Source organism: Danio rerio, chromosome 23 (genome assembly GCF_052040795.2).
Source record: "Danio rerio strain M-AB ecotype USA chromosome 23, GRCz13ab, whole genome shotgun sequence".
In the NCBI taxonomy this organism is placed as follows: Eukaryota; Metazoa; Chordata; class Actinopteri; order Cypriniformes; family Danionidae; genus Danio; species Danio rerio.
Window position 1 is genome coordinate 33,944,769 of NC_141043.1, and position 27,365 is coordinate 33,972,133.

The 27,365-nt window shown below is 35.1% G+C and overlaps 2 protein-coding genes across 2 annotated transcripts in view; one reads left to right on the plus strand and one right to left on the minus strand.

The window, feature by feature from the left end:
* The window catches only part of si:ch211-197l9.2, a 71,519-nt gene that overhangs the window by 9,095 nt on the left and 35,059 nt on the right, over positions 1 to 27,365 (plus strand). The gene's annotated exons all lie outside the window — the stretch shown is intronic.
* Positions 1,132 to 25,612, minus strand: osbpl2a (oxysterol binding protein-like 2a). The gene is made up of 14 exons (XM_087307435.1): positions 25,541 to 25,612; positions 19,874 to 19,971; positions 16,561 to 16,672; positions 16,381 to 16,456; positions 14,784 to 14,918; positions 13,456 to 13,553; positions 13,201 to 13,383; positions 10,499 to 10,606; positions 10,275 to 10,364; positions 9,925 to 10,051; positions 8,178 to 8,297; positions 6,330 to 6,453; positions 6,127 to 6,217; positions 1,132 to 2,865 (listed from the first exon to the last, which is right to left on the minus strand). The coding sequence occupies exons 2-14, from the start codon at positions 19,908 to 19,910 to the stop codon at positions 2,763 to 2,765; spliced, it is 1,404 nt and encodes a 467-aa protein (XP_087163561.1). The 5' UTR covers positions 19,911 to 19,971; positions 25,541 to 25,612; the 3' UTR covers positions 1,132 to 2,762.

The following is a 27,365-nucleotide window of genomic DNA, read 5'->3' on the forward strand; positions in this document are numbered from 1 at the left end:
GTAGGTTACTTCGGTTAAATTTTTTTTCAGTTTGTCTTATTGTTCATTAAGTTAATCATGTCAGGCATTTATTTATTTTTTTTCCATTCAAGTCAGTGGATGCAGAGCAAATCTAAAGCACTCTACATGTAAATCATATCCTTTATCCTTAGCCAGATTCTTCTGTATTTGGTCTAAATTGCAACAACTTACGGTAAAAGTATTTGCATGAACCAGACGTTGTGGCAGGCTTTTCAGTATGTGGATGTATATTTCCAACTAGATATTGAGTAGAAGGTGTTTTTTTTTGTGTGCTCCTCCCATTTTTCCCACTCACAGCAAACTAACAATTACATTTTTGATTTCATGTGGACTCTAACATCTGCACTTACACTTCAGCTAATCAGTTGAGCAAACGAAGACTGAATTTTCAAAAGCCTCCCAGATAATTAGGTTAGTACTACTAGAAGCTTTTTGTTAAATGAACTATAACGTGTCAAACACGTACATAAATACAAGATTTGTTTACAGGAGATGCTAGTTATTTTCTATTTTTCATATCACATTATTTAAATGATAATCACTTATAAGAGATACAAGTTGTTTTGAAATGGCATTTTGTTTGCAAGATATGCTGGTTATACTCCATTTTTGTTAAGCAAAAAAAATTTTCAAAAAAAGTTTTTAGAACAAAACTGAAATGTGATTTTTCAAGATGTCTTGATGAGCTATACGCACACAGACTTTTTAATTTCAGTCCACCAGCCTTTAGGGCTACTGGTTAATTGTCATTCCATAAAAAAAAAACATCACAGCGTTTGAGCGTTTAAAAAACTGTGATCTTCACTGCCTGGCTGACATACGATATAAAGTGGGGTTCAGACCAAACAAGAAGCACTGCTTTAAATAAATGTTTTCCACACTATGTCTTTAAAATATGGAAATTAATTTTACCCCTGTATTTTCAATAGAATTTCCGCACTAGCCTGCCACTAATGACGGCGCCTGCATTTAAACCGTCTTTCATCTTTTTTTACACCTAAACAAACCAAATGGATGCTTAAATCTATTTAACTGAATATATTTGAATTACATTTCAACATCGATGTTGTAAAGGAAACCTTCTGAAATTGAAAATAGTCACATAAAGCATTCACCGGAAGTTCATCATTGGCTGAAAAACACAAGCTGCATTAAGCCCATTTCAAGCCATGTGTGCTTTGATTTCAGGTATTTGAAATATTCAACAAGTAACCATAAATAGTTATTTCCTTCAATTATTTTAATATCACAAAGAAAAGCAATGCACTCTTTCAATACAAAAAAATGTCCTGCCTTTAATAGTTGATGATTTTTACAGTACAAACTATTAATTAACTACGAGATGTTCTAAATGATCATTTTACAATGATCAATAAACTTAACTGATTGTAAACTAAATCAATGTAAAGACTTCAATTAATTTCAATTAAAATTTAGGGTCCTATTGTCATTTTTATAATTTAACAAGAGATGATAATGGTTACATTTCCAAATGCATAAACTCTCAATTTTAGTGTGGTTTATTCATAAACTAATTTCGAGAGGATCACGTGCTTATGATCAACACGGCTGGCTCATTAGCTCTGTAATCTGCCCTATTAGATGATTACAGAAGCATTATAAATAATCTGAGTTTTTCACTCCAGTTATCTTCGTCTTGAAGCTCCCCCCTTCCACCCCTACTTCTTCCCCCTTTTCCGATAGGGCGACACGGTGGCCCAGTGGCTAGCACTGTTGCCTTACAGTATGAACAACGCTGGTCCAAACTATCGGGCCGGTTGGTGTTTCTGTGCAGAGTTTAAGTGGGTTTCCCCCGGGTTCCCCGGTTTCCTCCCACCGTCCAAAAACATCAACCGTAGCCAATCGACTAAAACACATTATCACCCAATACAACCTTAGTTTATGCTTCTCACGACGACAAGCAGGGGAGTTCTCGAGACCTACCTGAGCTCGAACTCCCCTCTCGCCCTTCTAACGGGAGGGAGCCCTGGGCTCGAGGATGTTATGAGCTCAGGGCTCTCTCCTTGGACAGCATGCCAAATACGCTTTATTGATTATCAGCTGAGTGTGAACTCTTGAAGTTGAAAATGTCATGTAAACATACCACATGAACTCCCTGCACTGATTAACAGAAAGCGACTTCTGTGTAATCTGTGCTTTTCAGCACTACTGCTGACTAACAGACTGTTTTGGCTTGAGAAATTTTGCTGAACCTACACTGTGACTGCACCTATAGTCTGAACAAAAACACAAAAAAATGACGCTTTTCTAATCAGTTCTGAGCAGCCGCACGATTCAACAATCACTCAAAAATAGATCTTCACAGATGGCACAGCAGTGGTGCCATCATCACTAACCGCTTGTACCCATAAATGAACACCTGAGTGTAACTAGCGAGACGCATGGAAAGGTAGCTTAGCACATACACACAAACTAGCGATTTCTACATGTATTGAGGTCTGCGCAGAATGTTTAACTCAAAATCTAACATCCATTCCAAAAAAGAAAGTGAAAAAGGCATTCCCTACCTCTCAAAATAAATAAAATCCATTCGCTCTGAATTTCCAGATTCGAGTGAAGAGTAAAAGTGGTGGAGAGGCTTTGTCCAAAAAAACTGTTCATATGAATGTCACATTACAACAAAGACAAACAAAAAGAAAAATAAGAGCTTAAGGAGAGGAGATGATATGGATTGAGTGAAATAATGAAATCTCAAGCCTCTTTCAGTCTTCTCAGTTCAATCAGTAGATGTCTGGAAGTTCTGAGTATCGCCTGTCGAAATAACCACCTTTGTAGATCCAGTCTGCGGTTCCAGTGTACGGATTATTGCCTTGCTGGAACCATCTGAAAACAGGAGGCCAAAATAGTTAAGAATCTAAAACTAAACTCATCCAATTCTTCAAAAAAAAAAAAAAAGACAAAAAATAAAAAAATAGACACCCCCCCAGAAACACCCACTATTAACTGTCTAATTACCAAGATTCTCCTAATCATCAATGTTCAACAGAAAAATCTAACTTGTATAGGCTTGGGATAACTTTTGGGTAAGTATTTTGAGGGTAAAAGTCCATTCACACTGAGTACGGTTTATGCTCGTGTTTTTCGTCGACGTTTAACACCTCATGACTAAATAAAGGGCACCAATGTGATTGTGCACACCAAATGCCAGCCATAAAAGCGTCACTTTTAAAGAAATGCCTCAGGCTCGTTATTTTTGTCTATTCAATCAGATTGGCATTTTTGTTTACATGCGCAGAGCGACTGAACTTCCAGTAAACACCACTTGGAGGTGCTCAAGTGCAAAACAGTTGAGGTGATCCCAGTTTTACTTTTATTCAATGAAAAAGATGATGCATGGAGACAAGGCCTGTTTCCAAATATGTGTTCTTCAGCGACCTTGCATCCTCGTGTAACGTCATCATCATCCTCCAAAGTTCAGTTACAAAACTCAAGACCTTGTGAACGTTACCTGATGTGTTCTTGGTATAGAAAATGCACCGATGCAGACCTGAGCACCGAACTCGCTCGAAGTCCCAGAAGTCATTGCGACTAATGTCATCTAATGTCAGGGGGTTCACTCTCCTCAACCACAATGAAATTGACTTGGGTTAAATGCAAAAAAACGACTTAAGAAAAAAAAATGCTGACTGAGCGAAAATCATTCCAGTGTGTCTTCCTTTTATAAATCTTTCAAGGCTAACCTACTAAAATATTTTTAAATGATGTTATCTTTCATAGAAGGCATAAGATGATGTGATTTAATGTATGTTTGAAACCATGGTAAAATTGCTCTCAACACCAGCATCTCAATACCAACGTCAACAAAATGTCTCAATACCAGCGTCAATGCCTAAAAGTTATCAAAATTATTTCTGTACTGTTGTTATTGTAAGTTTTTGCATAAGTTAATATTTTAGAGCATACAAGTACATAAATAGATGCCATGTTTTCAGACACTTGTATACCTTTTTTTTTTTTTAAAAAAGCACAATACCAATGTATTAGGTAAAAAAACGTCAATCTTTGCTGGAATAGCCCAAATTTTCAGTCATAACAAATGAAAGCCTTTGTAATTATAACATTTCTTAAAAAGAAAAATGTGCCAAATGACAACTGTATCTTTTTTCAGTTTGATGAAAATGCCTATGACCTTTACATAATAGGGTTGCATAATCCTGGAATTCGCTACCAATCGTTCCTTACATATTAAAAACGTTCATTTCCCGCTAACATTTGAGCACTGTTGAGCACATTCCTTTGTGTTTGTAATTTACCTTTGTGTTAACATGCTCAACAGAAATGACTGTGATTTGGCCATGAAACTCACCTGTCACCGACTCGGTCCCAGTCATTTCCCTCGCTGGCCAGCAGAGGCCGCCATCCCCGGACTTCTAAGCCTTACATCATCCACCTAAACTGATTGTGCACACACCTGAACTGAATCCCGTTAACGACCCACGCTTCCTATATAAGCCACACTCAAACACCAGTTCACTGCGAAGTCTTGTTCAGCCACGGCCAACATTTCTGAGCATTATTTCCTGCCTGATCTGTTGTGCATAACCCTGGACTGTTTCTGACTCTGAGTTGCCTTCTGCCAGCCCTCGACCCACGCTTGTTACACGGACTCTGAACCACGCTACCTGCCCACGACCCACGCTTGTTACATGGACTCTGAACCACGCCGCCTGCCACTGATCCATGCCTGGTATATCACTCTGTGTCTGTCAGCCGCCAGCCCCACGATCTATATTGAATACTGTTGATGTGAGTTCGCACTAGTGCGTGTTGTATGTTTGTGATTGAACTGTGTCTATTAAATACTGCAAAATGGATCCCTCCATGTCAGTCTCCTCGTTACATCACCACTTTTTACTCAGTGTAACCACAGATACAGGGACACTGGAGCATTTTAAAGCTGTGATTCATAAGCGGATCGCTTGTATGTCAGCTATTCAACAGAACTTTGAAAAGCTAAAGTGTTCATGTATCTGTGGTTCCACTCATGAACAGCAGTGAGTTTGGTGAACTAATGACCTTCACGGCCAATCACAGTCATTTCTGTTGAGCATGTGAACCCAATTGCAAATCAACACCATTTATAAACGCATACAAATGTTAGCGAGAAAAGGACATTATTAATAGCCCCTTTCACACAGTGATACCGGTAAATAACCGGAAAATTTCCGGAACGACTTTACCGGTAAATTCAAAAAAGCGCTGTTCACACAGGCGAGGACGTTACGGAATTTTTCCAGAAAAGAGCATTCACACATCCATCGCAAAATGCCGTTAAATTCTGACATCATTAACCAGAAATGACCTCTAAACGGCTGCGCTTGTGTTTGTAAACATTTGACTACATTACAAACTCTTCGGATGGATCAGTATTGAGTACAACTCCAATGAAAATATAGAGAAACACTTTCGCATGTCGAGATGTTCATGATATGTGTGTGTGCTGGCGCTATGGGCGCTCACGGGCACACGCAAAGCTTGAAGGTAAACAAACAACGGATTATGATAAACATTTTATCGATAATTATTTACACAGTTAGCATTAAGAAGGAACATAGAAACGTTATCTGACTAACATCTAGCAGCTAAAGGTGTCTGGAAAAATATTCAAAGGCTTTTATTCTCATAAACCGCGCGCACGTGAATGCGTCTGACTGTTCTGATTGGCTAAAGCAGGTTCCTCACGTCAGCATGTTCTAGACGTGGACGCGCTCTTTCCGGCAATCTTCCTTCTGCATTCACACAGCGCAGCATTCCGGCAAATTGCCGGTAATGTTACAACTTCTCTTTCCGGAAAATAGCCAGAACGAATTTAACGGTATTTTCAAAAAGGGCCTGTTCACACATACAACCTTTCCGGAAAATTGCCGGTAATTTTCCGGAAAGGTCTGTATGTGTGAAAGGGGCTAATATTTCATCATCAATTGGTACTGAATTCCAGTATCGTGCAATTCTATTTTATAATAAAACAAATATTAAGATTTTACTCTAACTCATTATACCTAATGAATAAATCTAATCCATTTTATTCCTACAATATGCCAAAATGCACAGATGTGGATAAACAGTTCTTAACATAACGCTAACCTTGTAGACCAGTCTTCTTCATCTTTAGCACGCTCTCTTCTTGCCGCTCTCTGCTTCTCTTCCAGCCTCTCTTTCTCTCGACTTGCAGAATCTGGAATTTAAGAAGAGCTTCTAAATTTAGGGCTAAAATAAACAGAGCATCATCCAAGACAGCTTAATGGACAGATGGGAAGAGAACAGGCCAAAAGAGAGACAGTCCATACCTATATCACCATTCTCCATCGCTCTAATATCCGGCCGCAGGCGACAGTCTGTTGGCGCTAGGACTTCAGTCATGCCAGGCTCGAGCTCATTTAGTGTCATGGCAAAGTTGGTAAAATTATACATCTGAATAAAATCCAGAAAAGAGGACGAGAGATTTTAAGTGTTCCAGTACAAAGCTAGCAGGTTTAAGTGTCTGCATTTGTAAGAGTGATTAACACTTGACAATAAAAGCAAAATGCTGCAAGCTAAAACCCTTTTCATGCACTTGTAAAAACAATTCAGTATTTTTTTTCACTTATTAATTCATTGTTCTTTGGCTTGGTCTCTGATTTCATTGGGGTTCAATCACTCCATAATTCATACAATATTTTAAAAAGCCTGAAAAAAGGCCATCATAATTTGCCTCATTATATAGAAACTTTATTCTACAAAATAATATTTGAGCATTTCCCCATGTAAAAATCGACACGACTCTTTTTGTTGCGATTTTTGTCAATGTGTGTCTGTAGATTTCACTTGCAATATGATTTTATTTTGCACTTACATGGACATGTCCAGCACTGACATACACCAGACATTAGATTTGATCATATTTATACTCTGAATGTTTTTACATAGGGAAATCCTCAAACAAACTATGTTGTATAACAAAATTTCTATATAATCAGGTAAATTATGATGGTCTTTTTCAGACTTTTCTTTAAAAAAAAAAAACCTAGCTAAAAAACAACCATTGAATGTAATCTTTTAAATTAAATGGCAAAAGTATTTTGAACCTGACTCAATCTATTTGCATGCATTTCATTCATTTGATTTTTGGCTTGGTCCCTTTATTCATCAGGGACGCCGCAGCGGAATGAACCACCAACTTATCCAGCATATTTATAGCATACACCCTTGAATACAATTCTTTACCACAAACATCTAAATTCAGGTTCAAAACTCTTCAAAACTCTGTCATTTCATTCAACATATTCTTTAGCACATATTCTTTTGAAATAATGTCTCATTTGCATATTGTATTGTCACAACATTTTTGAAAACTTTCAAACTCTTAATGTAATAATTTAGAGTTAAACTTACTAGTGAAGCATGATGATAAATATTAGTGTTTTTTCTTTACTTTTTCCCTTATTGACAAGCAGCATCTTGCTTAAATTTCGATCTCCAGTGATCCACGCCTTGAGTAACCGATGTAGGTGTCATTTTATATTAGGTCCATCCCAAACCGCATACTTATGCACTATTCTATGCCATTTTGTAGTATAAATAGTGTAATAGTGCAATCACACTGAAAACTTTAAAAAGAATCAGTGCACTTTAAATACCCGGATGATGCACTTATTCAACCGTTAAAATGAAGTGTGGAATGATGGACACTTCACGCACACAACAGCCACTGCTTTGCTCACATAGCGGAAGAGGTGGAGCTTTTGAGCACTGATGTTGTATTTACTTAGGATTGTGAAAGCAAAATTCTCCTATAAGAGAGATTATAGCGCCTCCCGATGGTGAATGTGGACATACTTATGGCAGGTGTTATTTGGTAGTTTGGACATTTATTTCACTAAATTGGCAACTGTCAAACGCCATCAGGGAAACGGTTTCAATTTCCACTTAGTAAAACAACCCATTAGAGTTCTATTTGGGACGACACTACATAAATATACTTTACTGTTGAGTGTGTAAGTGCATACACATAGTGTGTAGTATGCCATTTTGGATGCAGCTAATGTCTGATATTCATTAGTGCTAGCATTGAACTGCAGACCAGATATAGTCTCAAGTTGTCACCTAAGACGGATGTTAATGCCATGTTTTTCTGAAGTCTAAAGGCTTGAGTTTACCTCTGTGGATTGTGGTGGTCGAGGTGCAACTCTCCAAAGCAGTTTACTGCCCGGGATCATAGTGACTGTCTCCTGGACATCAGGCATTTCATCTGCATCTTCACCTCCAGTGCCCTGATCCTATTCAAATGCATACAGTCTCATGAGTGCACTGAAGAAGACCGATAAACAATGCCACGGACTAAAAAAACTAAATGAACTACAAACTCTACTGTGATGGTGTCTATAGCTATACTGCTAAAACAAGGATTTCTGCAGGTTTTATGAAGGTAAATTCAAGACTTTGGACAGATGGACACTTGATGGGGGGAAAAAACTATCTAAATGACTTTTAATTTGAATAAAAAGCTTAAGGATGCAGTAGGATATTTTTGGCCACTAGAGGGCACGTATTCACAACAAACATGTGTATTTTTAATGATTACGCACAAGATTAAGGGTTTTCTATTTATTTATTTTTTTATGGAAATTGAGTTTTCATGATGCCATTAGCATGCTGATGCAGGACAGTTAAAATAGCTTATTTCTCTGGATTTTAACATTCTTTGAAACCTTTGGGATAATGTAGGATAATGTAAGCAAAACGTATAACTCTGTTTTAGTAGTTTTTAGATATTTTATAGAACAAATTCAGATTTTGTCTTAAAGAAGAACTAGGTAATAACCAATTTTTTTCATTTCCATACCAAAAATCCAGAGAAAATAGTTTTCCATAACTGTATACTCTATATTTCTATTAAAAATGAAAATGCAAAGAAAACATGACTCTGAATTTAAAACTTTGTTCTCATTTAGGCACTTTTTTTAAGGTTTTGAATTGTAGAAGAGAGAATGAAGACCTTTTAATACCTGCAGAAACCCTATAAAAGCCGCTGTCTTTACCTTCACCTCTCACTGAAATTGCATGTTAATAAAAGGAAAACAAAAGTGACTTCCAACATATTGTAGAGATTTTTCCAAATAACTTGGGTCAAACATCAGAGAATATATAATATAAAAAAAACATTTCATTTAATTTGCTGTTTTGTTTGTTTTCTGTTTAACAATTTGAAAGTTTTGATCTGAGGTATTGTAAGATTTTTGTATGTTGTTTGTAGTTTTTTTTCTTCTTTGTCACATCTTTAATGGGACCCCCTTGAAAATGAGATTTTGCATATCAAGGTGTCAACCTTTTTAAATTACAAAATATTACAAAAATTACAAAAGATTTCTATTTCAAATAAATGCTGTACTCTTTCCTAATATATATATATATATATATATATATATATATATATATATATATATATATATATATATATATATATATATATATATATATATATATCAATGTTTCAATCATTTAACTTTTTCCACATTTAATAATAATGATAGCAAATGTACCTTGTTCTAATCAAAAACAAATCCAGATTTAGTCAGCAAAAGATTTAAGAAATCAGCAATGTCTATATATGTTTTAAAAATCTAAATTAAGGTTAGTTTAAACCCCCCCCAAAAAACCTAAATGCACAATGGAGTAATGTTAAAAGAAAAAACTTCAGATATCCTTTCAGTAAAAATCCTGGGTTGGCATAATGTTTCTAAGAGTTTGCAAACAGTCTAAGGTTTTTTATGGTTGAAGCTCTTTCTGAAGTCTATCTGAGAATGCATCAAAGCCCTTTTTAACTTCCACATCAAAAAAGCAACAGAAAATAGATCTAGACTCTACAGTAAGAGATAACAGACCCACGCTTTAATTTTTTTTTACCTGCTTGTGTTTCTTGGACTCTCCTCCGCTCTTCTTCTCCGCTTTCTTGTTGGCTTCATAGACTTTTGGCTCAATGCTATACATGCACTCAGTCCACTTCCCATACATAACCCAATGCTTCTTTTTGCTGAAATCCACCCAAACAAAATGAGTCATAAACGTAAGTATCAAATCCCAGAAAAAAAAGTACACAGAAATGGCAAAGTAAAAGTGTGTATATGGTCTCTAGCTATACAAGAGACAGCTGATGCCTTCGGCACTGCAGACAGAGAGAGGATGTGAGGTAAAACTCTCCGGGCAGGCAGTGAGCCAGATATACCCACTGACATTTGATAGGAGTGACTGCTCACCTCTTGTCCTGGATATGTCCCTCTACCCGATGCAGCTCTTTGCCAAACATGCCACATGGCTTAAAATTCAGCACACACTTGTCCCCAGTGCTAAAATGAATAGAGAAGACACCATTCGCTGCATGAACATTGTTTTTGGACAGAGCACAACAAAATCTATAGGATGGAGAATCCTATAGACTGAAAATACATTGTCAATTTTTAAGTGACATAAAGGAAACTACCTGTGGTTGACAATCTCCACAGTCCCGTACTGCTCAATCCACAGTTTACCCAGAATAACATTATGCACACAACACATGGGGTTTGTCCAAGTGTAAGCTTCTCTGTGCCTGAAATAAAAAATAACAAATTTTTAAACAAGGTCTCACTTTTTAGCAATACTTGAGTATTTAGTTAACATGAACTTACTTTAAGATGTACAGTTGAAGTCAGAATTATTAGCCCCCTTTTGTTTTTTTCTTCCCCTTTTTTAAATATTTCCCAAATGATTTTTAACAGAGCAAGGAAAATTTCACAGTATGTCTGATAATATTTTTTTCTCTGGAGAAAGTCTTATTTGTTTTATTTCGGCTAGAATAAAAGCAGTTATTAATTTTTTAAAAACCATTTTAGGGACAAAATTATTAGCTCCTTTAAGCTAATTTTTTTTTCGATAATCTACAGAACAAACCACTGTAATACAATAACTTGCCTAATTACCCTAACCTGCCTAGTTAACCTAATTAACCTAGTTAAGCCTTTAAATGTCACCTTAAGCTGTATAGAAGTGTCTTGAAAAATATCAAGTAAAATATTATTTACTGTCATCATGGCAAAGATAAAAACCAATCTTCTTTCCATTAAACAGAAATTGGGGGAAAAAATAAACAGGGGCGCTAATACTTCAGGGGGGCTAATAATTCTGACTTCAACTGTATATAAGGGCTGCATGACATTGGACAACTGATGTTGCGATGTTTGTTTTTCTATTTATACATTGCGATATGAATATAATTTATTGAATAGCTCAATTTGGAAAGAACTCATTTCATATTGGTTGAAATGGTTTTGTAGGACGTATAATTAGCATAAAATCAAAAAGATAGAGTTTAATGAATTTGTTTTTGCGTTTTAACTGTACAGAAATGAATCGAATGTAAATAAATATCACTGCATAGCCTTCATTGTAGAAAAATAACTACAATTAAACCTCTTTTTTTTCTTTTTAAATTTTTTTTCCCTAAGAAGAACAGAGCAAGGAAATGTTCACAGTATGTCTGATAATATTTTTTTCTTCTGGAGAAAGTCTTATTTGTTATTTTGTCTATAATAAAAGCAGTTTTTATTGTTTTAAAAAACATTTTAAGGTCAATATTATTAGCCCCTTTAAGCTAAATTTGTTTCAATAGTCTTCAGAACAAACCATTGTTATACAATAACTTGCCTAATTACTCCATCCAGCCTAATTAACCTAGATAAGTCTTTAAATGTCACTTTAAGCTGTATAGAAGTGTCTTGAAAAATATCTAGTAAAATATTATTTACTGTCATCATGGCAAAGATAAAATAAATCAGTTATGAAAGATGAGTTATTAAAACCATTATGTATAGAAATGTGTTGAAAATCTTCTCTCTGTTAAACAGAAATTTAGGCAAAAAATAAACAAGGGGTATAATAATGCAGGTAGCTAGTAATTCTCACTTCAGCTGTATAAACCTTAGTGTAAAATGATACAACTGCATCTGGGTCTCACTTTATCATGTCATAAGATGCAAGTCCATGAAAAAGTATTAATTCTACGGTAAATCTTGTTTGTAGCATTGCAAAATATGTGTTGCTCTAGATGTGGCATATGGCTGTGGTAGGCTTAATTGTATGGTTAGCATAAGTTGGTAAGTGTAAGGTAAGCACTTTAATTTAGTGTTATTTTAGACATTTACATTTTATAATATGATATTGATAAATTGATATTTACATTTATATTTAGGTTTTTGGTCCCAAATTTTAGTTGGATTTAGTAATCTTATGGTAAGAATTGTGACCCAAAGTTATGAAATGCTAACCGATGTGACTTGATTTTAAAATGTACTAGTACATGTAGAAATTAAATGTTTTGATAAATGAGGCGAAGCAGTGGTGCATTAGGTAGTGTGGTCGCCTTACAGCAAGAAGGTCGCTGGTTTGTGCCTGGGCTGGGTCAGTTGGTGTTTTCTGTTTGGAGTTTGCATGTTTCCCTGCGTTTACCAGGGTTTCCTCCAGGTGCTCCGGTTTCTCCCACAGTCCAAAAACATGTGGTTTAGGTGAATTGGGTAGACTAAATTGTCCGTAGTGTATGAGTGTGTGTGTGTGTGTGTGTGTGTGGATGTTTCCCAGAGATGGGTTGCGGCTGGAAGGGCATCCGCTGCATAAAATTGTGTTGGATAAGTTGGCGGTTCATTCTGCTGTGGCGACCCCGGACTTATAAGGGGACTAAGCCAAAAAGAAAATGAATGAATGAATATATTGATAAATGCTATAAAATTGTTAATTGTTAGTTCCTCTGAACTGATATAAACATACTAATTATTTTCAAGCAAGTGTTACAAAACTGTTCTTTTAATATTGATATCAATTGTAGTTTTAACTTTGAAGTTTTTTTATTTTTGATTTTGTTAAAATATTTAGATTTCCAGTCTAAATTTTAGCTTTAGTAAACAAGTGGGTAGCAGATTTCATTTAATTTACTTAAACTGAAAATATTTATATGAAAATTACAGTAATTTCTTATTGATATTATTATTTTCAGTTAACATCCCATTTATTTTTTTACTAACAATACTTGACTAAAAGTCAGAAAAATGTATCTGCATTGCTCAGACGTTCAACAGCACTTGAGGGTCTCAGTAATGCTCCAATAATAAAAAATAAAGTTTACAGTTTAGTGACATCACCAGTAAAACTCACTTGGAGAGCTCAAGTGTCATGGTGCCTTTAGGCTCGGCCTCCACGCTCTTGCCCCAGAACTTCAGCTTTGGGTAGATGGAGCCGTGAAACGAGAAGTCCTGATTGAGTGACTCCGCATAAAAGGCGCTGATTGGTGGATGGTGGCTCACCTGTTCTGAGATCATCCGATAACCTTCATCCTCCCTAAGCACAGACATGCAAATTAGAGGTGCGCGCTAATCTACATTTACATCCACAAGAGGTGTACTGATTTACCTTGTAAGCTCAAACGTCTCTCCTAATAAAGGGTTAAAAGGTTTTCCAGTTCTGTCCCATTGAGATGCAACAGCAGAAACGGCAAACGCAGCAACAAACTGAGAAAAAGATTAATGATTAGTTGTTTTTTATATATGTCTATGCAGTTGTATAAAGTAAATTACATATACTCAAACTACTGTAATTGAGTAGGTTTTTCTCATGAGTTGTAATTTACTAAGTGGTTTTCAAAATGTGTAATTTTACTTTCCCTTATATACATTTTTAGTGCAGTATTGTTACTTTTACTCCTTTCCTTCAACCTGCAGTCACTACTTTATTTTTTCTTGTCTATAGGATTACAAAAATCAATCCTGTGATACCTGTCCAATCAAATCACACATAGAGGGTAAATCACCTCATAATGAACTACCTTAAGACATGGGTGTTTTATAACTGCAGCAAACTGTTTAGAAGCATTAAAAGTGTCCAAGAAAATATCCAAAATCTTTACATGCATTGACCCAGAGACTGTTTAGATGCATGTCACTGATGAGATGACGACGGATGTTTACTGTATGAAGACCGAACCGGTCTTAAACACCCAGCAGGCACAAGACGTCAACATCACGTCAGATTGAAGTTGTAACCCAACGTCATGGCGACATTATATTTTGCTTGGAAATCAAAATCGGGTTGACATTAGAACTCAACGTTAGTTCAACATCAAATTCCAACGTCCAGCCTAAAATTAACCAAACATCAGCTTCTAATGATGTTACAGCTTGACGTTGTGTTGACGTTACCACTACGAAATCTATCAGACATTGCATTTTGGATGCCGTACTGATGAATAAATGTCAGTATTTGACATCAATATAACATTTGTTTAAGATGTTGGCTCGACGTTGGATTTTGGTCACTTTCTAACAACCTAAAATCAACCAAATATTAACGTCATTTGACGTTGTTATTGGACATCAAACTAATGTTGTTTTAGACACCGGCTAGACATTGAATTTTGGTCACCTGACATCATGACCTAAATCTTACCTAATATTGACGTCTTATGACATTGTGTGCCAGCTGGGCAATAATTAAATGCACTACAGAATGTTACGTTTCCACACATCCACGAATTACATGTAAATGAATCAGCTTTTTACAGCATAATACTTACTACTCGCTATTCTTGAGTACTTTTAAATGGGCTACTTTTTACTCATATATTGAGTAATATTTACAACAGATACTTTTACTCGCACTACATTTTTAGGCAAGTATTGGTACTTTTACTTGAGTAAGATTTTTCAGTACTCTCTCCACCACTGTATATATAAGGTACTGACCTGCATTCGCTCTATAGAGTCAGAAAGTGTACAAGCTTTATGGATGAGGTATGTGTGTTCCATGTACTCTGTAATCCTCTGCAAGAAGCTCAGTGGTTCGTTGAAAACAATAGGCATTGTTATCTTGGACAGCTCCTGCAAAGTAAAAAAATTCCGAGATTTAAATGGCTTGGCAATGCTACTGTAGTCTGAATAATAGATCTCCTTTTTACAATTTTACATTTCATGCTTTTGTTGAAGAACCAAACACCAGGAGTGTCTAAATTCACTCAAGTCTAAATCCATTTTGGGGGGAAAATTTCCTCATTGGGATTTGCAATGCAGATTTTGTCCTAAAATGGTTACATTTTAGGACAGATATGTCTTCATTAAAACATATCAAAACTTTTTTTTTTTTGAGGTTTAGACTGTGGAGCAATTTTTGTTTTCTACTTTTGAGCACTGGCCAAATGAATGAAAATATGTATAATTATGTTGGCGTGTTGGTACAGTTTACACGCACATCAGTTTGTGTATGTAAACACACATCAGTTTGTTCACAATGAATTATTGTGAACAGGTAGGTTCAATAAAAAATACAATCAGGGCATGCTCTCACTAGGTACAGTTGCCTTGAACTGTGCCAAAGTGTGCTTGTGTCCCCTTCCCACTCCGCCTGCACTCACACTGTATCATTTCAGAGCCGGAGCACGCTTAAGTCATCATTGATCTAACTTCAGTTTAACAGGAAAGGAGGTGCTCTTGGTCAGCACAGTGGACATTGCTGTAGTTATATTGTTCTGTATTATTTTTAGTCGTTTGGGATGCAGTGACACGGTCAAATCTTTTGCGGAACAGATCCACCACTTTTGACGTACATAAATCATCATAAAGTCCTTGTGCTGCAGGTATAAGAAGGTTTGCTGAAGGTGCAGCGAAAGGTTTGCGTCTTTTAATAACCTATGACAGTTTGCATTCATTTAAAAGTAAAAATGATTAAAAAATCCATATGAAAGTCCCTAAACAGTGACATTGTGTCTTTAGTTTCGGGCTTAGGCACGCTTTGTACCATGCCAAAGCCTAACCAAATCGCGCTCTGGCACACCTCTTCCAACCAGGCCAGGGCCGGCCAATTAAACCACGCCTGTGCCCAATTCGGAGCACTTGCACTTGTCAAATGAAGTGGTAAATGTGCTCAGGCAAAGTTTGAATAGTGTAGTGTGAGTATGCCCTCAGTTACAAATCTCAAAACTCTACAAGTAAAAGTCTACAAGTAATTTATCTATTTACTTATGGAGAAAATGAATGCGTTTAAAATTTCAGAACACAACTGCTGTGCTTTATTCTGTTTCCTACAAACAATGTGTGAAATATTTAATGTAAACGTAGGGCAAAGTGATAGTGACAGGCAAAAAAAAAATCAATACAAAAACTGGTCAGACCCAAGTGGACTCCCAAAACTAAGATTTACTGAAAGGATTTTTAACCACATATCACATTAAATTTTTGTTTTTTTGGACATTCACATTTGCGCTATATATAATTGGTTTCCAAACGCATATGCACAAATCTGTTTTCAATTGACAGTCTGAATAAAGCTAATCTAGCTTGTGCTCACCATTCCAATGCATTTCTTCAGAAAACCCCAAACACTGAAGTCATTTCGGGAGAACATTGGTGCTGGCAAAGTAGTTCTGAAACACAGGCACACAATAATCCATTACATTCCACTAGATAAAAACCTTCATGTTCTGTTTCCTGCCACTGGATATCATTTTACATTACTCGGACACCTTACCGCCTCTCCCATACTCCATTCTCAGATGGCACTTTGCCATTCGCCGTCTGTTTGTTAGCATAAACGCAGGCATCTTTAAAGCTGACTTCACACGAGTCATCCGATTCCAAACCTAAGACAGAAGAAGAGATTTAGCTGTGTATGTGTGGTTGAGGTGTCGTTGCATTTTCACTGCCACACATGACAAAAATGAATATAATTAGTACAAAAAAAAATCTCAAATGTGTCCTATGGTGTGTCTCATGGATAGTTCAATAAATTAATTCAATTCAATTCAGCTTTATTTGTATAGCGCTTTTACAATGTAGATTGTGTCAAAGCAGCTTCACATAAATGGTCATAGTAACTGGAACAGTGTGGTTCAGTAACTGGAACAGTGTGGTTTAGGTTTTAGTGTTTAAGTTCAGTTCAGTTCAGTTTAGCTCAGTTCAGTGTGATTTAATCATTACTGAGAGTTCAAACACTGAAGAGCAAATTCATCGATGCGTAGCTCTACCAATCCTGAACCATGCGAGGCAATGGCGACAGCGGAGAGGGAAAAAAAACTTCACCTGATGGGAGTGAAGAAAAAAAAAAAATTACAGCTCTAATAAACTAAAGGGAAGAATTTAAATGCACTAAGAAATACCTCAGGCTTAATTTTACAATGGAAAACTGTAACAATTTGGAAATGGCAATCTTTTTTTTTATCCTTACTGTAAAAAATATCTGTACATTAGCAGTTTTCCATATTTTATGATTTCATGTTTTTGTTATAATTTATTCCATATATTTGTGCTTTTTAAATTGCATTATGAGACCTTGCTCTTTCTTCTAACAACTTTCAATCTTAAAGTTTGTAAAAGTGACATTTTATTAACATTTTAAATAGTTTTAAAGTGATAAATTGTCTGTCATGGTGTTGTATATCGGTGGTCCCCAACACTTATCACTGTGGACCGGTCATCAGCAGCACCATGAACCGATTTCTCAGAGGATGATAATCTGACAAAACATTGCTGCAGCTCTGATACAAGTTTTGTTTGTGGAGAAAATAACAAAGCACTGCAGTGTTTGAGTGTTCTGTATTTGTCTGAGGTAATTAGTCTACAGAAATGTAATGCAAGCGGCGCGCCTCCAATGGAAATAACAAACTTCTGCACTGAAAAGATGCGATATTTAAACAAGGCAGCTGTCATTTGCAGTTGATCTTTTCTTGTACAATCATACTGGATTCACCTGATTTGTTGACAAATGGGTTGCGGATCTATTCCTTGGCAGTTTGTGGGTCCTTCTTACTCATTTTGCTAATGTGCTGGTTACATTTTGGCGCTCAAGTAACCTAGAGAATTCGGTCATTTTTCAAAATAAAAGATTTTGGTAATTAATGATTTCTTGTGCGGCCCGGTACCAATTGATCCACAGGGTTAAGGATGAGTGTTGTATATTATAGTACAAATACCTTGTAATAAACTGACAGTACATCAAACTACTAAAATGTCAAAAGTCTTTTTATTAAACTGTAGAGTTGATTTTTCAAGATCAAAAGTATCAAAAGTATCAAAAGACATTGCAGAGATCAAGGTCAAATAAAGAAAACCACAACAGTTGTGAATCACAAAATGCAGAAACTTTTAATGAAGCTTTTTTTTTACAGTGAATATATTTCTAAAAATACAGGAACTTGATGCATTGTCAATGTATGCTAATTTTAAATCAGCCAATTCTAAGGAAAGCTTTAATTGGTTGAAGGACCCCATTTAACATCATGTGACTGAAGCCCCCTGCTAAGCCCATGATGTCCACTGGCTAAATATGTAAAAAAAAAAAAATTACACATTGACAAAAACATAACTATTTGGAACCACAGTAAAAATTCGTTTATTTTTTGCCCCTTATAAAAAAACTATTATTCATATAATAATTATATAAAATAAATCTCTTTATGAAGGTAAGTGTCCAACAAAGAAGATAAATCACTTTTATGTTATCTGTATAATATTAAGAGTTCGTTCATTCATTAATTCATTTTACTTAGGCTCATTCCCTTATTTTTTTAGGGGTCGCCACAGCCATACACTCTCGCATTTACACACACTCATACACTACGGCCAATTCTGTTTGCCCAATTCACCTATAGGCGAATTACCGGTTTGTAAACATTCAGGATGCTCGCGCATCGAGGGTCAGAAATTTTTTTTTTTTTACATATTATTTATATAATGCTTTCAGCGTATTATAACCGCTTGTCACCCAATGATTAGCACAGTTATTTGGCAAAATTAACGTTAAAGTGAGCGGCGTTCGTCTGGCAGGTCCATAGCATCCTCCCAGTGGATATTGGAGAAGACGAAATGGCCAAGCATCCAGGCCCAAATATACAACTATCTCATTGAAACTCCAACTGATTTTACAAGAGAGAAGTTAAAGGCCTACAAGTCTTTGGATGCCAAAAATTTTGTTGTATAGTTATGTGCAAGAAATAATGTTCCATGATTACCAGATTTAAAACTTTATAGTGCTAAAAAACGAGTTTCTGCCTAGCTAAAGACAACGAAAGAAGATTGAACTGTACAAGGCCTGGGAAATCATCAACAAACAAAACAAGTGCATTCTGACAGCGAACTGTACCTGTACGGCAAGGTATGTGAACTTAGATTTTTACATTTCATTCTTAGCATTCAGTATGTGCAGTTAAATTAACCATATTTAACTGTTTTTGCTTAAATCATTACTGCAATCAAAAAACGAGTAATCCGTATGATTCAGCATAGCGGGAACTTGCCTGATGTGAAATGAGAACTGCAGAGTCCAGCATTTTTAATCAGGTCTTCACTCCATTCAGCTCTTCTGATTGCTGTTAGCCAATCAGAAGTTAGTTTTTTTTGGCATTAAAAGTAGTGTGGTGTACAGTAAAATTTAAGTTTTTATTTTTTGGACTGTTGATTTTGGCATCATACCGCACAACACGACATGTTTGCTATTGTAACGAGTCTTTTTTTTGCAACCTGTATGCGCAGTTAAACCCTTGTGACGTCATGTGTGACGTAGGTTGGTAATTCCTATATAGCGCAAGTCTTTGTATTGCGACCTACTTGCTGTGAGGCGATAGTACTAACCACTAAACCACCGTGCAGCCATATTAATAGGAGTTAATTTTCTTAATTTAAGTTAGTTAACTTATATTATTTTCTTAAACATCAGACTTAAAACTACATAAACTATTTCTTTTGTCAAAAATGATGTCTTACAAAATAAGCACTTGTTACAGCCAATTTGTCAACTCCCCATATTTCAATAATGTCATGCGCAGTTTTCAAGTCAATAGTCATACCTGTCTCAGCATCATAGAACTCTTCCTCGCTGTTCATGATGGACAAATACTGTTGTTGATGTCAGTCAGAAGGCATTGTTTCACAGCTTGAATGTGGTCTGTAGATCAAATCAGAAACACAAGATGCGTTTGAAAGCTTGGCGATAACAGTCCAAATAATAAAAATAAATCATTTAATGTACTGTAAACTGCTACCCAGAACTGTACACTAAATACTGGCCCACTCTCCATCCATTCCCTTATTGAACACACAGAACAAATCCAATCACCTCACTGCAGTCTTTAAACAGCTGTGCTTGGCAAAACCACCTAATGAGAGTGTCCGACAAAGCTAAATCCTTTAGTGGTCATAGCAGAGAGAGAGAGAGAGAGAGAGAGAAAGTGCATCAGCATCCGATTGTCGTATTTACAGCTGACCGTACCTCATCACTATATAGGTTTAATTCATGAACAAATAGCAGGAATGAGACACAAGCTGGTTGGTGACATAAGGTGATCCATTAAAAAATAAAATAAATCTAGTTTAAAGGGGCTGTATGTAATATTATTTATGTGTTAATCACTTTTTATTGCCAATATGTGAGCAGCTTATAATAGAATGTAAAAATTAGAAAAATTGGTCAAAAAAAATCTGTAGCCATTTTTTTTTTATTTAAAGTTCTTGGGGCATTTTTGCAGCAAAAATTAAAGGTATGTGAAATTAAAGTACTATGAATTGTATACAGTATGAATTATGAAAAATGTTCACATTTTTCTATTGGATGGCTGTATTTATGGATAACCAACGTTTTTAAATTATTTATATTATTATAATATTTATTATTTATTATAATATTTATTATTTAGAAATTATTAGTATATAAATTCTAATTTAAAATATCTATTTTAATGTTGTATTTAAAATGTAATATATTTCAGATATAGTAAAACTGAATTTGTGTCGTTTAATCCTTGAATAGCATTAATAATAGTTTGAGGGGCACTGAATGAGCTATTTATGTTAAAAGATCAGGAAAATGGCTTGCTATTTTTATTTTTATAGATAGCATAATTTCCATCTTGAAGCGTTCAGGTGGCTCAAAAGACCCACCCCCCTACTGACAAAGTCCAGAATTTGGCTGCTATACAAGCTCATTTGTTCCATTTTTAACAGTATGCCATCATTGTGAAAATAACTGATAGAAGGTGGCTTTTAAGACAAATGTCATTTTTATTCATTCACTTATTTTATTTTCGGTTTAGTCCCTTTATTAATTTGGGGTTGCCACAGCGGAATGAACCACCAACTTATCCAGCACATGTTTCCCGCAGCGGATGCCCCTCCAGCTGCAACCCATCACTGGGAAACATCCACACACACTCATTCACACACGTACACTACGGACATATTAGCTTACCAAATTCACCTATACCACATTTCTTTGGACTTGTGGGGGACACCAGACCACCTAAAGGAAACCCATACGGAACATACAAACTCCACACAGAAACGCCAACTGACCCAGCTGAGGCTCGAACCAGTGACTTTTTTTGCTGTGAGGCGAACGTGCTCCCCACTGCGCTACCACATCGCCAAATGTAATTTTTACTTTATTATTATTATTTTTTTAAATGATGGATAATAAAATATTTGTATTATTACATAACATTACTTTTAAAACTGTAATAACCTACAGTTTAAATGCACATTTGTAAATAAACACTTTGTTGTAAAATAGCATGGTAAGCAATTTGACAAAAATGTAGGGAATACTTTTGTTGCATCAAAAAGCATGGTTATTATTATCCTAATCTGACAAGCTGATCCAGCAAAAACTAGTGTTTAACATGTCACTAAAAATGCTGTATTTGAACCTCATAATTTAATAGAAAACGAGGCGAATAACTGCAAAAAGGACCACTTTTTGAGGAAAAAAGAACCACCATATTAAAAATCATATTAATACTTATAAGCTAGAAGTAAAACTCTATTAAACACCTATTTCATGCTCCTCTTTAAAGCATCAATTAAACAGCTGTGGATAAAATGCAAAGCAGTTTGAAAGACTATTGGCCACATAACGGAGGCAGGCATCATGCAAATTGTTTGGAGCTCTGAAAGGCAAAGCAGACACTTAACCAGTTGACAGCTATCACATATTCAAAAACCATGTGGTAAACTGCCAATAGAGGAAGTCTTGGCTGACTGAGCAGCACGTAGCCCTGGTCATTTTGCAGCCTGAATGTAGATTAGAGGTGGCTGTGACCGACTGTGCACACTTTTGAATCAAAACTAAGAAAAACACATTTAATGTGAAGGCAGCCAAACTATGAAGATAGATAGAAATTGGAACATGACCTTCAATAGAATATTCAGATGAATGTTTTATGTAAAAATATATAAAAGATTTTAATGCCTTTTTAAATTCAGCGAAAATTTAATCTCATTTAATTTAATTAAACACAAGCATTATACAAAATACTTATTCCTATGCTGTATAGCTTTCCAAAACAAACTAGTCTTTTTTTCATATTTAAAAGGGCAAGATAACTCACTCACCTAGAATGTGCTTAAAACACAGATTTACAAAAATAATCAAGTAAATAGACTGTAGGAATTTTAATAAAAAATAAAATAAAATTATAAAATATTGTAATAATAAAGTTATTACATTAGGTAAATACATTATTATATTGTCTTTTCTGTTCCTTTAAAACTCGTTTATTTTAATCGGTTTTTATTTTATTCTTTCTTTTTATTTTATTTTTCTCGTTTCATTTATTGTTTATGTAAAGCACTTTGAACTACCATTGTGTATGAAATGTGCTATATAAACAAACGTGCCTATTACTATTTTCATTATTATTTTCTTATTATTATTAATATTACATTAAGTTAGGCAGAGTACATAAGAGAGATCTTTTTTGTATAACAATCATTCTTTAAATAATCTCATTTTAAAATGCCTTTCAAGGTTTTATTTCATGTAAGATTATCCCCCGGTTTCACAGACCAGGCTGAAGACTAATCCAAGACTAAAATGCAAATCTGAGCTATTTCAACTGAAAGAAACTTGCACGGTCTGATCTTAAAACTATATCAGTGTCTTTGTTTTGTCTCAAGATGGACACAATATAGTTTTTTTTCCCCAAAGACATTTATAAAACAAAATAATTATTAGCATCAGAATTTAACTATGGCCTTATTAATAATGCTGTGAAACCAAAATATCTCTAAATAATGCAGTATTTCAATACAATTTAAATTCAGCAGAACTATCAACTAGTTCAATTTATGTAAACACAAATGTTAATGTAAAAACAATGTACGTAAAAAAAAAACAATATACATAATAAGCCTTCCTATATTGCAGTACAGACTTTTACAGCATATTTTCATTTTTATCTTTACACTGAATGTCAATGTTTTAGACACTTCATCTATCTGAATAGTTGTATAGAAGCAAGAAAACTCCTTAGCCTGATTTTAAAAATTTAAATAACATTTCCAAATAAACAAAGCTAAATCTTGCATCCAACTGTTCACTTCAACTGTATGTTCTTGTGCTCTGGTGGACCGTTTTACAACAGTGAACAGAGAAAACAAACAACTCCAATAATTTAGTGCTAACTAAGACAACCACATAAGTAGCCCATTCCCAGAAAAAGTTATGCAGTTCCCGGGGATTTCATTGGTAAAAACAGCTATAGCACATGATCCATTAAATTATGCCATTCGTTCAAGTTGTAAATGTACTGTGCAATAACATGTCTGACTTGCTGCAAAGACAGCTATATTCCAGTTCTGTAGGCAGCATGTACAGGTTATCTAGTTCTCTGATACCAACCAAAAATCTCTAAGTGATTCAACTATTTTAAATCGAGACGAGAGGTTACTGATTATAATCATTGCTGTGCTATAAAGATCCAGCAGACAACTTTCAATCCATAAATCACCAGCATTTGTGGGATATTGATGAGTTTTATTAATCTGTTATAATAATTTTATATATTATTTTATATTATACACTTTTTATATTATTTTAGCATAATTACTATAAAGTACAGCTTTATTAAACTTCATTAAGCTTTATTCACTTCATATTTTTCTGGTTTCATTTTGATTTCAATGCTTTTATTATTATTATTTTACGCTATATTAGGGTAGTTTTCTTTTTCGTTGTCATTTTAGTTCCAAAATTTATCAAATATATAAATAAATAAAAGAATTCTTGACACATCAATGCTGTTGCCACCAACTTGGTGAACTTTCTAAATTACAGTAGCTGTGTGAAAAATAACAATTTAAAGTACAGTAATGAGCATAAATGAGTACACCCCATTTTGAAAATGAATACTTTTATCCATTTCTCATTGAATATAGGCAATGTATTTTGGTGCATTTAAACAAACCAGATGTATTAAACAGATATAAATAAACAAATATAAAAAAAAAATAGAAATTTATGTTTAATTAAATTCAAGCAAATTATAGCAAAAAAAATTACAACCAACAAAATTTCAACAAATTTTTTCTTTTTTTTTCTTTTTTAAATTTGCATTTCATATTTTTCTATAACATAAATATTGTGTACTACTTTTTGGACCATTATTGTTATTATCGTTATTATTAGATAAGCTCCAGGTTTGGCTTCGGTACTGACTAATCTAATGTATATGCACAAATATTATATTGTATAGTTTCCTATTAAAAAATATAATTTTAAAAGATAGATTTGTGAGGGGTGTACATATGAGCACTGTAACTGTTTACAATGCACTGCAATTTCCAGGAGTGGTTACATATTACTGTCACATGATCATTCAGAATTTATTCCAATATGCTATTTTTATGTTCAAAAAACGCTGTTGTTGTTGTTGTTATTATTATTAATGTTGAAAACAGCACAATTTTTTGAAAATCCTATTTACTTTTCAGGAATAAACCCATTTGATTTTTTAAAAGAATAAAATTTATTATTTTGCCTATTTTTGCAACGTAGTCATCAATTTCTTAAAATCTAACCAATCAAAGACTGATTTGACCTGTAATTCTTAATAATATTTAGGCTACAGTTCAGTGTAATATAGCATTTTTAACATGTATAGTATAAAATCAGAATATTCCCCCAGAATGCCACTGTCAACTAACGGGGATGACAGAAACATTTCTCTCATCATCTGCAGGGCTGTCAATCAAAGCAGATGAGCAAAATGAAACCATTAAACTTACTGGACAATCATTTTGATATATAATTACTTAAAATACATTAAGCACATAATGATATCACGAACATGGTAACCAAGCAGCATATGAACACAATCCTCATCCACCCATCCTGTCCAGGCAGGTACATTGCCAAAACATAGCCTAGCCACCCGTCCATGGGGACAAGCTGACATTTACGTTATACCCGGTTAGATACACAAACGCATCAGATACTATGAATAACCTGCCCCGCTCGGTATCACTAAACTAGATAGATGTCCTGCGGGCGGAAAGCACGGAGTGTCGGAGCTGTTTTGACCTGCGTTAGCCGCTAGCTCTAAGCCTTGACCCATAATAAACCCGCATATTACTCAACGACCCGACTGATATTGTGAAAACCTTCAACGACTTACAAACAACCACGACGAACAGCGTCGATATAGCTTGACAAGCTGTCAAGTGTGCGTGTGTCGCGTTACCTTTCAATAACGTAAAGCTGGATCGCTCCTTTCTCCGGTGGGACAGAAAACAAGCGCCCAGTTTGGAAGACTGACAGTAGGGCGGACACACATTTCGCCAGGACTGGAGAACGAACTTGATTGGATGATTCAGGATGATGTCCAAGTGAAGAGAGGAGTGGTCAGGCTTGATTGACAGACTAAATAGCCTATTGTAAAAGAAGAGCCCGCTGCTAACGCACGATATTAACCTTTTGAAGGGGCGGGGCTATATTAAGGTTACATAAAGAAGTCGGTACTAAAAAGGCAGGGATGTGGGTTATTTATAATACTAACAATAAATACCGCCGTCGGTTATGGCAGTGGCGTTCCTTGATTGAATATCACTGCTATCCAGGTATATATTACAATAGGCAGGGCAATATTGTTTATAGGAATTCATAAGTAAAATACAAAAATATATTTTAACAGACATGGTTACAAAAATGTGCTCAATAAGGCCCTATTTTTCAATTCGTTCCTATAATTCCTTAAAATCTATTATAAATGAAATAGAAAATGTTAGTGTGATTACTGATTTCATCATCATGTTCATTTATTCATTTATTTTCGGCTTAGTCCCTCATCAGGGGTCGCTTCAGCGGAATGAACTGCCAACTTATCATGTTTTATGCAGCGAATATCCTTCCAGCTGCAACCCATCACTGGGAAACACCCAAATGCTTCCATTCACACACATACTACGACCAATTTATTCAATTCATACCACATGTATTTGAGTGCCCTTTCAGCTGCAACCCGTCACTGAGAAGCACCCATACGCTGCTATTCACACACATACACTATACAGACAATTTATTCAATTCACCTATGTAGTATACTTGTAGGGGGAAACCAGAGCACCCTGTGCAAACTCCACACAGAAATGCCAACTGACCCAGCCGGGACCCAAACCAGCGACCTTTTTATTGCTGTAAGGGTGACAGTGCTACCCACTGTGCCACTGCGCCACCTTCATCATCATTATTTTATTATTATAATAATAATATAATAATTGTTATTATTATGATATTATTATTATAAATTATACCTTAAAACAAAGTGAGAAAAAAGTTTTTTGTATATAGGAAAACATCATGTTTTTATTTATTTATTTTATTATTGTTTTTGTAATTATTATTATTATTATTATATATAAACAAGCACAACTAAGAGAAGAATATTGTTTTCTTTTGAGTTTTGTTGCCTGAGAATATGCGTTTTACTCATGGGGTATTTATATTTGTCACAATTATTGTAATGTATGTTAAAGGTTATATAAATAGTATCTGCATTTGATATATGTATACAAAATGCATCATTCTGTCATAAATTTAAATGCAGTTCTATTGGGCATATTAATTATTCTTTCTGATGCCAGAAAATGATCTGTTCATTTATGATGGACCACCTCACATCACCCTCTGCAGGTGATAGTCCACAGCAGGAGCTTTTCATAACGACTGTCTTTATACCAATGACCTCCATCAAAGTCTTGAACCATCCTAAAATATATACAAGACATCCGTATCCTTCCCTGTGTAAAGACCCAGTTTATTTGTGAACAATTCATATTAAACAAGTATCAAATAATGTGAATAAAGTGTTATTGTCATTAAATCTCACATTGCACTTCCCAATGTATTCTAATCAATTGTTAAATTATTTAATGAATGTATTTAATTTAGGGGTGGCGTGGTGGCGCAGTGGGTAGCGCTGTTGCCTCACAGCAAGAAGATTTGGTCATTTGGAATTTCTGTGTAGAATTTGCATGTTCTCCTTTCTTTCCTCCGGGTGCTCCTGTTTC

Excerpts from the sequence above, each read along its gene's own strand:
- osbpl2a (XM_087307435.1), bottom strand. The coding sequence starts at position 19,910 with ATGAACAGCGAGGAAGAGTTCTATGATGCTGAGACAG. Across the intron at positions 10,607-13,200 it reads ATGACACTTGAGCTCTCCAA|GCACAGAGAAGCTTACACTT; the intron begins GTGAGTTTTACT and ends TTTTTATTTCAG. Across the intron at positions 6,454-8,177 it reads GACCACCACAATCCACAGAG|ATGTATAATTTTACCAACTT; the intron begins GTAAACTCAAGC and ends GATTTTATTCAG.